Here is a 13,899-nt window from a genome sequence, read left to right as displayed (position 1 = left end):
GACTTTCAGGAAGCCATAATTCACTAAAGGTTTATTACATTATCTGTAATCCTAACCTCTCCATTAAAGCATACAAGGGCTTTTAAGAAACTTCTCACTCTGTCTTCCTTAGGTTCCTAAGGTTTTTTCCTTTTTCCTGCCCCCCCACTCCTGCCTAATTAACATTTTCTGTATGTGATTTGATTTATTAAACTAGAGTTTTAGACTCTTCTTCATGAGTGGAAGCTTTGTGACTCTTATTCCTGGCAGTGCTGCAATTTTTTCCCCTTCTTGATTCCCCCACCCCCACCCCCTGTCTTATTTCCTCCCTTCTGCTCCTGTCTGCTGTTGTAGCAGTCTACTTCCCAAGCTAGTCGGGTAAAAAGTGCTGGTCACAGTTATTCCAGAGACAGGCCAATGGAAGGATCTTCTGTTCTCACACCTGGCACCACTGCCACCCCAGAAATTTAAAATATATCATCTTCAACAACTTCCAGAGGCCCAGGGTCTGTGAGTGTTAGGTTACTGTGGAGCCCGGATCACTGAAAATAGGCAGCACAGAGCGACAGGGAAACAGCTACAAGCAACCTAGTGCTAATTGACTACTTTTAAAGTAAAAACCACTTAGTTCTATAGTTAATACGGAAAATCCATAAAATTTGACATCAATTAGTATAAATGTGGGTTGTCTGGACTATTACAGCCTAGACTAACATTCAAAAGGGTGTGAAGGATTGTGAGAGGCAAAAGATAAATCCTAGCTGAAGGAAGGAGCAAACTCACTCTTGGGCCTAGTCCACACTAACCCCCCACTTCGAACTAAGATACGCAACTTCAGCTACGTGAATAATGTAGCTGAAGTCGAAGTACCTTAGTTCGAACTTACCGCGGGTCCAGACGCGGCAGGCAGGCTTCCCCGTCGACTCCGCGTACTCCTCTCGCGGAGCAGGAGTACCGGGGTCGACGGCGAGCACTTCCGGGATTGATCCCAGAAGATCGATTGCTTACCGCCGGACCCGGAGGTAAGTATAGACCTACCCTTGATGTTACTCTGTTGACTTCAAAGTAGTTATACAAGGGATAAATTTGGCCCAAGCTGATTAAAAGTGGTGGGACATAAACTGGACTATATGTCCTCTTCAAAACTAGTCGAACAGCCAAGGTAGGTAATGACATAATTCTACCTAAATTAATATGTAGCCACTTTAAAAGGCATGTTGAGGCCCAGAATCTCTGTTTGCATCTCTAATGCCCTGATCTGTGCCCACAATTAAAATTGATGTTAACTATATCCACAAAATGGAGGCTATACTTCTGCTTTGTTCAAAGAAGGACTGGAGTACAATTTCAGAAGGGATGTTACAAAAAATCCAACTAAGAAATACTATGATGCTGCTGAGACTAAAGTACACTATGGGAAACCAATTTACAATATGTGGGTTGGCCCCCATTGAAATCTAGCAACCAGCAAATGTTATTAAGGTGCTTGGGGCTTTTTTTTTTTGTTTGTTTCTTGGGAAGAAGTAAATAGATAAAATGTAAATAAATGAATCACTACAATCAGAAGGGTGGCTTTCAAAGTACAGGGCATTCCACTGAGAAGGAGTGCTAGATCACAGCTCTGTTGAAGACACACATTGGCTCTGGAGGATTTAAAGGTGACCTGCACATTTTTACAATATTCCCTTGGTAGCATTATATACTGAATGCCCCTAATAACCAGGCTAAAGATAAGCACTGAGTATAACAGAGATTGGCACGCGGCCTGCCAGGGAAAGCCCTTGGTGGGCCGGGCCGGGCTGTTTACCTGCTGCATCCGCAGGTTCGGCTGATTGCGCGCGGCTCCCACTGGCCGCGGTTTGTTGCTCCAGGCCAACGGGGGCTGCGGGAAGCGGCGCGGGCTGAGGGATGTGCTGGCCTCCACTTCAGCGGCGAACCGCGGCCAGTGGGAGCCGCGATCGGCCGACCCTGCAGACGCAGCAGGTAAACAAACTGGCCCGGCCCGCCAGGGTGCTTACCCTGGCGGGCCGCGGGCCAAAGGTTTGCCGATCCCTGGAGTATATTATTAGTGTAAAATTTTCTTCTGTTCTTCTTAAGTCCCACAACGTTCAGCTCTGCTAGGATTGCTGACTCCTAACTCAGGCTTGGTCTACATCTAAAATGTAGGTCAGCCTAGCTGTGTCATTCACGGGTGTAAAATATTCATCCTCTGAGAGATGTAGTTAAGACAACCTAAAGTCCCACTCTAGATGGAAGAATTCTTGGGGGGGAGAGGGACTTGGATTAACTCAGTGTTGGAAAAGCCCCTTACGTCACTGTGGCAAGCAGGGGGTTACAAGCAACTGCTATAGCTGTGCTGCTATAGTGTAGCCAAGCCCTTAGCTGTGATGCCCTACCAAGCATTAAATTCCTCACACTCCATCCACCAAGAAACCTGCTGGACCATTCAGCTGGCCTCTGGCATTTAAATGCCATTTTCACAGCATATCATACACAGTTTAAAATAGTATTTTGTAACGATTGGCTCAGATGCTGAGTTGGTGCAAACTCGTATAGCTCGTATGGCTCTGTCAGAATGAAGTCAGTGGAAATTCTCTAATTTACATAAGCTGAGGATCTGGCTAAAAGCTTGGCAAAACCACACTATCTACTACTTAATGCGTCCTTGCACCTGATCTTCCTCACCCTGACAGAACATTTTTATACAGGTAGATCCTCAGCTGGTGTAAGTTATCATAGCTCTACTGACTTAAATGGAGCTATGACAATTGACATTAGCTGAGGATGTGACCCTAGATTTGTATCTGTCTTACAGAGCAGGAACCAGACATGTGTGACTTGGTGGAACACGGCATGAAGAAGTGTTATGGTAGCATTTTCCGAAAGGCTCAGTGTTGGCATAACTCTTCTCCCATTGAAATCAATGGGAATTTTGCCCTTCAATGAGATCAGTTAGGCCCAAACTGAGTACTGTAGAAAATCCTACCCTCTATTTAAAATCACGTGTGCTGAATACTCTTTTTACCTGCTTTCTGAGGCAATCAGGGGACAACCCTATAGATGCCTCTTATCATAGCATAACTCTGTGGATCAACAGGGGTACTCATGTGAGTATGGGAAGCGGGATTTGGCTCAAGGCGCCATTCATGAAAACTCAGATTCTGCACTCAGATACCTGTACTCATCTCTCATTGAAATAAATGGGTGTAGTTTGAATGAATAGGTGGCGACAGAATTTTGGTCCTTCATTAATGTAATCCAATTTTTAATATTTAAGCGTAAGTGTGAACTTTTGGTAAATCCGTTTAACGAAGTGTAACAGGGTGCTGGCTAGGAGATCCAAGCCAGGACCCCGTTAGCCCAGCTCCGCTTAAAAGGGGGATTAGTTAGGACTGGCTGGGGAGGCCACGCTGTAATCACCTGAGGGGATGCGCCTGCGGGCCTGAGTGGCCAGCCTGCTATATAAAGCTGGCTGGGTGGAAGCAGAGGGAGGAGTCAGGAAAGGGAGGAGCAAGGAGCTCTAGATCCCTGCTGGCAGGAGAAGCTAGCGGTCTCCCAGGGTGTGGTCTGTCAGATATGTAAATGGTAGGTGGTGGGGATAGGCATGGACAGTAAAAGAGCACTGGTGCAGGTACTTTGGAGCGGTTTCCGACTGAGTTTGTGGTGGGGCCGCGAGAAGGCACAGCTACACAAAGCAAATACTTTTTAAGGGTAAATTAGAAGAGTAATTAGATAACACTATATAATCTTGACCCAATAAAAAGCTTAAATAAACATTATGTTCTAATGCTGGTGGTGGTTGTGAGGGAGGACCAATCTTTCAAAACGTTTTTAGTCAGTCCCGGAGAATCCTAGGCCCATGTGATTGGAAGCTTTGTCAGACAAATAGAATACTCTTCTTAAAATAAAGGATCTAACTCAAATGGCTGTGCAGCTAGATACACCTTCGATTTTCCTTGGCTTCACTAAATCAAAAAAATTAATTAAAAAAATACCTAGGAGCCCAACATAATTGCTAAGTTTAATTATCGTACTAGGTTTCTTTATTGATTTTTTTTTTTAATTCATAGTTTTGTGTTAGGGTAAAATTGTGTCACTTAAGGTATTAATAGTTTTGCTTGCACTAAAAGTGCAATGTTGTCACCTCTTCTAGCCATAAGGCTTCTACATACAAAACCACACACAGCTTTTCATTCACTTACCAAGAGGAGGTCCATGTGTCATTAGTATATCAATGCCCTCAGGGATAAGGTTCCACTTGTCCAGCAAAGACTGACCTCTGGGTAGGTTAAAGCCCCATCCATTAAACCATGGTGTCCTTTGGGGAAAAATAAGACAAACTGTCTCAGTCTGATACAGCAATCTTTTCTCTCTTTGGAATTTCTAAATTGTAAATTTTTCTGTACTGTTTTGGGCCATCTCTCCTGTCTTTTTAAGATCACTCACTGACCAAAGAGTATTCGTCTTTGGAAGGGACTGTTCCCAAAACAAAGGGCTTTAATAAACAACAACAACAACAACAAAAACTTTAAAGTGTCCTAGCTGTAAATTTGGATCCAGATCAGGAGCCCATCTTTCCTATAGTTTCAAGGGTATTCAGCTCCGGGGCTTGGGTTTACCCATCATAAAGAAAGGAGACAGTCAGTGTGTTCGGACCTAGATCTTTGGGGGATGTCAGTTCCAGGATTTGGGCTTGGGCTCTTCCCTTACTTTAAGGTAAGCACCTAGACCAGGGATGGGCAAACTACAGCTCGGGGGCTGCATCCAGCCCTCCAGATGTTTTAATCTGGCCCTTGAGCTACAGCCAGGGAGCGGGGTCCGTGGCTTGTTCTGGTCTGCGTGGCTCCTAGAAGCAGCAGCATGTCCCCACTCCGGCTCCAACGTGTAATGGCAGCCAGGGGGCTCCACACGCTGCCCCTGCCCCAAGCACTGCCCCCGTAGCTCCCATTGGCTGGGAACCGCGGCCAATGGGAGTTGCAGGGGCGACACCTGTGGACAGGGCAGCGCCTCCGCTGCTTGAGGTAAGTGCCACCTGGAGCCTGCAACCCTGACACCCTCCCACACCCTGATCCCCCTCCTGCCCTCCGAACCCTCGGTCCCAGCCCAGAGCACCCTGAGCTCCTCATTTCTGGCCCTCCCCAGAGCCCACATCCCCAGCCGGAGCTCTCACCCCCTCCCTCACCCCAACTCCCAATGTTGTGAGCATTCATGGCCTGCCATACAATTTCCATACCCAGATGTGGCCCTTGGGCCAAAAGTTTGCCCACCCCTGACTTAGACCAAAAAAAAATCAAACCCCAAAACATGGTTTGGGAGCAGGGAAAAGAGAACCACCTGCAGTGCAGGGTGCCCTAATGGAAGATGGGAACACAGAACAGTTGTACCTTTTTTGTGTCAATGGTCACAGGCCCTGTATAGTATACCATAGCTGTACCATGGTAAATTTCTCATAGACTAATCACACCTTAACACCGTTGTTACTCGTCATATTTGTTATCTCTAACATTAGAGCACAGTGAAATGATACGACATAACTATACGTGGTAACCTTAAAAAGATACTACACTCTTTAAAATACCTTAATACATATTTAATTCTGGGGGGAAATGGGGCCCTTCAGTTTTCTCCATCATAGCAGTTAGGAGAGTCTGTTATAGAAACCATCTGATTGAGACACACGCTCTTTATGGGGATGAAAGGAACTATAATATTTGAAGTTTAATATTTGATAAGTTTTGCTATAAAATGTGAAAGCAAAATTGAGTAGTTCTGATGTAGAAATATAAAAGCTGTTATCAGATGTGAAATGCATACCATCAAGATAAAAATTATATCCTTACCTCTATTACTAACAACATTTTAGGTTATTACAAGCAAAGGAATTTCAAAATCCTCACTTGCTTTTCACCATTTGTGCAGTTTTGCATTTCATGTGGCTTGGGCACTTAAGCTAGTCAGTTTTACATACTATTAGAGATGCTCTTGGGCTAAAATCTGGGATCCAAGCAGCAAGCAAAGCAGTCTAGACAATGGGCCATCTCTAGATTTTTAGCTCCTTCTCTCTCAAGTGATGTACTACCACAGAGGTGTTGAATAGAGGGTGGGATTTTCTACAGTACTCAGTTTGGGCCTAACTCTGATCGCACTGAAGGGCAAAATTCCCATGGATTTCAATGGGAGAAGAGTTATGCCAACACTGAATCACTACTCTGGAAAGGAACATTTAAATAGATAAAATCTGTTTTCATTAAAAATGTAAAACACCCTCAAGGAAATATTTATTTAAATTTTCAGTTTACAGTGAAGTCAGCAAGAGTTACGTATCTCCACTGTGAAAATTGCATCCTCACCCATCCCCCTCGGCATTTCATATTATACAATAACTATATTTGGGATTTACATTAAATTAACAATTTCCCTTTGAGATTATAAATGTACTTTTTGTTTTCATAATTCAAATGTTTTGTTTTTATCAGAAGTTGATCTGAGGAAGATCAGTATTTAGCCAGGGATTGATATTCTGAACACCTGTTCAATCTACTGTGTGTGTGAAATGGAAGGGTCTTTTGTCCTATAAAGATGACTCCGGTATAAGAGTTATGGGAACCTTTGCAGATACCAGATTCATTGAAAGGAACCATTTAAAGTGTACAATAGACAGACCATCCATCATATAAGTAGTCCCATACATAATAATGCATGTACGTCAGGATTACTGGCTTGAGTAAAAGTTTGCAAGATTGCAGCCTGTGAGTTTACGTATGGAAAGAAAACTTCTAGTTCCATTTAGGACTTAATCCTGCACCCGCTGAGGTCAATGACAAAACTCCCATTGCTTTCAGTAGGTGAAGGCTGAATTTGGACTGGAGTTTGTGTCCCTAAACTCTGCCGTGTCAGAACTTTGCTTTTGCTATTCTTTTCCACTGCAATTAAGTTCAGTTTCTTACTCATAGGTGTCTGAAACAAACAGCTAAATTAGCTAACAATCTTTCCTTTATTGTAATACTCTAGTTTCTAGCCATAGGCAGATGATTAAATTTTTCAGAGTTCCATTTGAAAATTAAAAAATAATTTGGCTAATTTTTCAACTATATAACAAACCATAGTCAAACTCTACTATGACAAAACACACACACAATGGGGGGGTTGAAAATTTGTCACTATCAATTAATGATTCTTTACCCGTTTCCCATGGAAAGAGTACTGTAATAATACTACAGTTAAACCTGAAATGTGAAACCATAGCTGTTATCTTACTGGAGCTCTTTGGAGAATTATACATGCAATAAACCTAGATTATGTGCAGTAATTTTTGTTCGTTAGCAGTGGGGGGAGAGGAGAAAGGGAATCAGAGTTCCAGTGTAGTCTGCATTCACCAAAGACTTAATAATTAGCTGTGACTAACAGACACCACATGGGAACTAACTTGTAAGACAACTTCTCGCAAACCTCCCCAGTAGTGCCATGTGTGCATAGTATAAAGTGTAAAACATTCTCTTTAACACACTAAACATTTTCATAAGCAATTAATAAATATTGTATATGGGGGTGACAGAAAGAACCCCTGGGATGACAGAGATTTAAACTGCAATTCCTGGTGGAGCTATTTCAGCTTGAGTTTACTAACGCTTGTGCATATTCAATGAGAATATTGTGCCCTCACTCAGCAGAGTTGTTCACTTGCCCTTTATGCCGCCTCAAGTTTCTAGAGAGAACAAAGCTTGTTAGAAGCGTACACAGGAGAACTTGTTCAGAACAATGTCAATAAAAAATGGGTTTCCGACACAGATTCAGGTTTAGATGAGATCACAAGAAAGGTCATCCCGTTTTTGTACTATGCTGTGTTGTGGTGCAGCCAAAATGAAGTTGATGTACTGTGAATCCCTTGAGCGGACCAATGAATAGCTGTTTACCCCCAACAAACCTGAAACATGTATAGTGAGTAAGAGAGAGAGAGACTGGACTAGGGGTAATGTAACATTAAGTGCCTCTATTAGATTCCCTACTGCAAATAGTTACAATTTATTTCAATTGCATTATATTTTTTGCATGCCTAAACAGCAAGATCTAGTCATAACTGTTATACTTTTAAATTATTTCACAAAGAAGAAAATTAACTTGTACTTGCAGTTACCAATATGCCGCACAAGTTTCCTGGGCTGATTACTTGTTAAAAGAAACTTCCTTAGCTGGGGGTGGAAGATACTGCTTTTGTTTTTTAGAGATTTCAATCAGTTTTCCTTACACAAGCCTTTGGTATGCTGAAGCAGGGGGCAAAGTTGATCCTCAAGGTTGCTTAGGCAGTAGTACACATGATTAGACTCTTGACAAATTTGCAAGATTGGGAACCAAATGAAAGTGACTAGTTGGCTCCTGGAAATATTACTGGTATACTTGATTTTTACGACATTTTCAAGAAAAGAAAGTAATTAGACTGCTGAGTAGTACCATCCCTGAAGCCCAGAGCCAGAGTAAAACACAGGATTGGTAATCGGACATTACAAGTGATTTTGTCTCTGCGTTTGGTGGGCCCAAACAAACCCTAACTTCCTCCTACACAATGCATGGAATGATATTGGTCCCTCTTATCCTGCACATCAGACTAAGTCCAAGAGAACCTAATTTAACCACCGCTGGCTAGAATCATACTGCACTTCACAGCATCTTTCATATGCCATGAAACTGTCATGATAATTCTTGATCTCTGGCTCACCTGACAGCTCAACCCTCCCATGACTGCAAAACTTCCTTATCATTTAGAAATAGCAGTTATACTGGCACCAGATGTGTCACATTGAATATCCAGATGAAAGGCAGACACCTGGCCAATTTTTCTCTCCTCAGCGCTTGACTTCTATGCAGAAGGCCAGCACTCTCCCCACAGATTTCTCTCCACTTGGCAATTTGGAAGCTACTTTTTCTGCAATTAAAAAGATGCTTTGCACTAGGCCACAGAACCTCTTCACACCTTTTACTGCAAGAGACGTGCACGTAACTTGACATAAACACAAGAGGGAGGGGAATTTTAAGCTTCATGATGAGACTTACAGGTGTATGTGAAATCTGCCTAACAAGGAAAACAATCCCTTCTGCTGCCGAAAAGCAGCACAGGATTTGTTTCTCACCAGATTTCCTTTCCCCAAAATGATTCCACCTGGGGGCTATGGGGCAGGAAGCTGGGAGCCTCTGGGCAGTACCAGCACTCCCTGGAGGGAGCCTCCAGGCAACAGGTGAGAGGGAATTCAGGGGACAGCCGGGCTGTGGCTGGGCAGGGAGCCCAGGTGGCAGCTGGGCTGTTGCTGGAGCCCCCTACCTACCCTAGCTTTCTTGTCAATTTCACGGCTCCATGAGAGCCAACAGCCAATGTGTAGACACTGCATCACCCTGACTACACTGCCGTAAGCCCTCTCGTGGTGGTGGAGTTATTATGTCAGTAGGGCACCTACACTGGCGGAAGCAAGGCTGTAGTATGTACACTGACATAATCAGGTTGATGTAAGCGGCCTTACATCGACCTAACTGTAGTGTAGGCCAAGCCTATGTCTGTTTTCTTTCCACAGGCCAATAGTGGGGGAAATGCCTAAAATCCATCTCCAAAGGAAACAGTTACACACAAGTAATAATGATGATGATGGGCTCTTTATTTTGGTCAGCACTTAGAGCAAACGCACAAACTTGTGAGATTGCTAGGGAAGAAGATAGTAGTTCCATTTGTAGAACAAAAATGACAGAACAGAGCACCAAATAGGCATTCCCAGAATTGTTCAATTACAGAACTGCCCTATAAACACATCCTGAAAGTACCTATTTCAGTTTTACATTTAGGACTTAATAGCGGAGAGTTGTCCTGAACTGAACAAACTGTAAAGGGAAGATTTGACCTTTATGCACAATAAAGAAGGGCCTTTCAATAAAAAACATACAGCTCATAAATGTTTGCTAAGGAGGAAAAGCACATGCGACTTTCTCCATTTAATGAAACAACAGAGTGCGCTTCGTGGGAAGACAGAAAATTGTTGTAGAGGGGGGAGCGGTGTGTATGTAGTTTAAGTAAAAACAAAATAAGTGGAAAAAAATAGTGTGAAATGGATTAAGTAAGTGCATTTTTAAAAGCCATCTATGAATTACAAGATAAGAACTGCTATAATTTAAAGACTTTTAACCCTGGAACTAAGCTCCATGGAACCTAATTTTGATTAAGCCCTTTCTAATAGCAAACATCAGGATATTATTTCATAATAGATACTGAAGCAGGCAATAAATAAGGGTCACAGCGTGAAAATCTTAAAGAATAAATACAGTGTATTTCTCGCAGCTCTTTTGTCATAAGGATAGTCTTGTGACATAAGCACAAGTCTGAGAGTCAGGTGACTTGTTCTAGTCCCAGCTCTGCTACAGACTTCCTGTGTGATCCTGGAGAGTCACTTAACCTCTCAGTGCCTCATGTTTCTACAATGAGGCTAATACTGTCAAACTCAACAAAGATTGTGAGGTTTAATTCTTTAGGACTGCAATATTCTTTGTAAAGCACTTTGAGTACTTCATGTGGACATCACTATGCTGATGCACAATATTATGATTATTTTAGTCATGTTGCTTTTGTAGACCTCTAGAATGAGTAGATACATATAACCCAGAATCTCTCATGCAGTCTGTGATTAATTTGAGCAAGAGTGTTGTCAAGCTTAAGATGAACACCAGTATTGCCAGTGTTAGGCCTAAAACTTCCAGAAGCTTTATAGAATGAACTTAGCAAAATTATCTTTAAAAAGCAAGCTTTGCAAAATGAAGCTACAACTTGTGGTCAAAAGACACCTACAACCCAACAACATTTTATGCTGACTCTTATATGGTATAATAGGTCATGCCCCCGGGTATGGCTTATTGAAACCACCTTTGGAACTTGTGGTTAAGAGACGCTGCAGCCAAAAAACTGATTCCTATGTGGGTTTGATGACCTAGGCCTTTAGGTCATCAAGATAACCTTACCCACAATCAAGCCAATAGCCCATTTAGAGGTAAGTTACCTAGAAAACTAAGGGAAACCACAGTCGAGACAGTGGGCTATATAGAAATAAGCTATCTCCTTGAGCATAACTTATAAAATTAAAACAACAATTGGCTACAAGAAAATAAGTAAGCATGAATTATACAGCCAAAGTGACAACACTAAATTTGGCCTAATCTGATTGGTTGACCTGCTTCAAAACACGGCGGGCAGATGAGATTAAATGTGTAGGACCTCAGGTGTGTGTGTGTCTTGGTCTAAGAAGTTATTCTCTTTGATCAGTCTGACCTGCATCCCCTGAATCGAGGAAACCTGAACTGCACCGACTATCTGCACCTGGCCAATGCAAAGAGCGGTTGACTAAAGAGTATCGTATTCTCGGCAGGGTAATGTTTGAAAGTAAAACAGTCTGGTTGCATGCAAAATAAGGTAACAGAATAAAGAAGTCTGGGTTGCTTGAGCTGTTTTGATTTCAAGTTGTACTAACACTATAGTATTAAAAAATAATAGTGTTGGAATAATTTGATCTCAGATTATATTAATGCTGCAGTATTAAAAATAGTCGTAAAAATTTACTTGTACTTGTGCTTGTCTTCTGTATTGCATTTATAGCCGTAAGTCATTAAAAGAGTTTCTTGAGGAATAATCAGTAGTTTTCATTTCTTTATACGGAAACCACTTAACCTCATTACATCTGTGTTGGGTGGTGGGAAGTAGTGATTACCCAGAGCCTCATTTGGGCCCTGATGTGTGTCTCCTTCTTCCTATATCTCCGCACAGTCTAAGGCAAAGAATGGTGGTATGTAAAATACAGAGGTACTTTGGCATGCAGTCCTCTTCAGCCAGTGTTATACTGTCTTTCAATCAATTCGACCAAATTCTCTCTTCTCTGGCTCTCTCACCCTATGGGGCAGAGTGAAAATGCCCTGGGATCTACACAAGCTATCAGCCTCCAGTTGAACTGTTCTTATTGAAGTAATATCAGAAAGCAGTTCAGCTGAGTTACGTTAGTTTTGTTTTTGTGGGGGACAAGGTGAATTGGGGATGGGGGTCGACCATCTTTTTCTGAAGAGATGCTGATAACTCCAGAAAAGCTTTGGCCCACATCCTCTGGCCCAGCTGAGCTGTGCAATTCTAGACCAGGGGTGGGAAGCAAAGATGTCAGTAAGTCACCTTTGCAGTTCCTGATCCTGTGGCAGCCAGGCACTGGTCCTAGGTCCTGGAGACAGATAGTGCAGCCTATTTCGAGCCAGGCCCCTTCATCGGGGACAAGGAGAGGAGGAGATTTGTGTAGGAGTCACTATACTGGCCCAATGCCACCCGTGGATTCCCTTATGACAGGGATATCCTCAGCTGGCCAACTAAACCAGCTAACTCTGCTTTACACTGCCAGAGGCAGACATGGCCAACTTAATGGGCCACGGTTTGGCAGTGGCTTTTCACAGTTTTTCAATTTTTAGATTGCCGTAACAAGACATGGCTTATTTAAATTTTGAAAGCATACAGTGTACATGTGGTAGCTATTTTCTGCAATACCTGACATCAGTATTTTACACTTTGCTTTGTGCCCCATTTTTCAAAACTGGATGTACATAATTTGTGTGTATTTACATGTGGAATCACAATGTGTTAGATGACCCCCCAATGGAGCGATTTGCTACACATCAATGGTTCTCAGACTATGTATGGTCAGTGGAGTCCTTAGAGATGCTGTTGTGGGCCATTTTCCTCTCAAACACCACAGTCACTCACTGATTGCATCTTTCTCTTACAGAGGAGCTTGCGTTTAAAAAAAAAAAAGCTAGCAAATGAGTGCACTACACAATTATATTTGCCACCATTAATCCAAGTATGAAATATGCTTCTTGCTTCAAATTGTTTTTGCTTCCATCCTCAGAACAGTATGAATTATTAGATGGGTGTTTCAGGTTAGGATGATTTCAGGTGGAGCTCTATACTTGAATTTGCAGCCCCACAGTTGAAAAAGAGAGGGCCAGATTCTCGTCTGCTGTAAATTGGCATAGTTCCACTGAAGCCATTTGCCGATTTACAGCAGCTGAGCATCTGGCCTAGACTGTCTATGGAGACAGAGCTCGTATTTAAGGATAGACATAGAAATGGATACACCTTTCAGTCCTTTGTATGAAAGGCAAAAGGTTTATTTCATGGGGAACTTCTCACACATCCTCAAACAGGATCCTTCTCCTTCCCTGATATCTCCCAACAGACTTCTGACTTGCTCCCTTCTTGGAGTCCCATATTTCACTAACATGCTTCAAAGAGCATTTGCTTCCACTTCTGAAACTCTGTTTCAGGGCTATGCTTCCTCTGCGATGGGGCCCCAAACTACTGGCATTTGCTCTACAATTCTTTGTCCTGCTATACTATATATGGTATGCATCTCACTGGAGAACCACCACAGTGTAACAGAACTTGCAGTTTTTTCACATTATTGGTGCCAGAAGCCAGCAGACAAGCATCTAGACACCACAACTGGTCTTCAGTGCTATGGAATAAAAGTGTGCAAGAAGAGAACGGAAGGAGGTTGTGTGGAGGAACATATAGTGCAGTATCTGCATTAGGGAGACTTTGAGGAACAGGGCCAGAAAGGCAGGAGACCAAGATGCCAACAATATCCTGGGGGATTACAGGAGGGAAAGAAAAATGTAAAGAGGGAAGTAAAGAACATATGGCCTGTCGAGAACAGGAATTGTGTAGGAGGGGAATACTGAACGAGATGGGGATATAAGGAGGCACCACTGAGAAGGAGATGGGAGAGGAGAGAGGAGTAGCTTTAATAAGCATCTGCACACTTCATTGCTCATCTGAAAAGAAAACACTCTTTAAACCTTTTGAGGTTTCCTAAACTCTAATTATATTGCAATTTTATTTAGGGCTTTAGATAATGAGCT

At 42.6% G+C, this 13,899-nt stretch overlaps 1 protein-coding gene across 1 annotated transcript in view; it reads right to left on the bottom strand.

The window, feature by feature from the left end:
• The window catches only part of MPPED2 (metallophosphoesterase domain containing 2), a 135,718-nt gene that overhangs the window by 6,336 nt on the left and 115,483 nt on the right, over positions 1-13,899 (bottom strand). Inside the window, exon 5 of the mRNA XM_054028236.1 lies at positions 4,182-4,297. Within this exon, the coding sequence (XP_053884211.1) occupies positions 4,182-4,297 (116 nt within the window). The remainder of the gene's footprint in view (positions 1-4,181; positions 4,298-13,899) is intronic.

This window comes from Malaclemys terrapin, chromosome 4 (genome assembly GCF_027887155.1).
Source record: "Malaclemys terrapin pileata isolate rMalTer1 chromosome 4, rMalTer1.hap1, whole genome shotgun sequence".
NCBI lineage: Eukaryota > Metazoa > Chordata > Testudines > Emydidae > Malaclemys > Malaclemys terrapin.
Note: the sequence above shows the minus strand (reverse complement) of the source record. Positions and strands in the feature narration are given on the sequence as shown.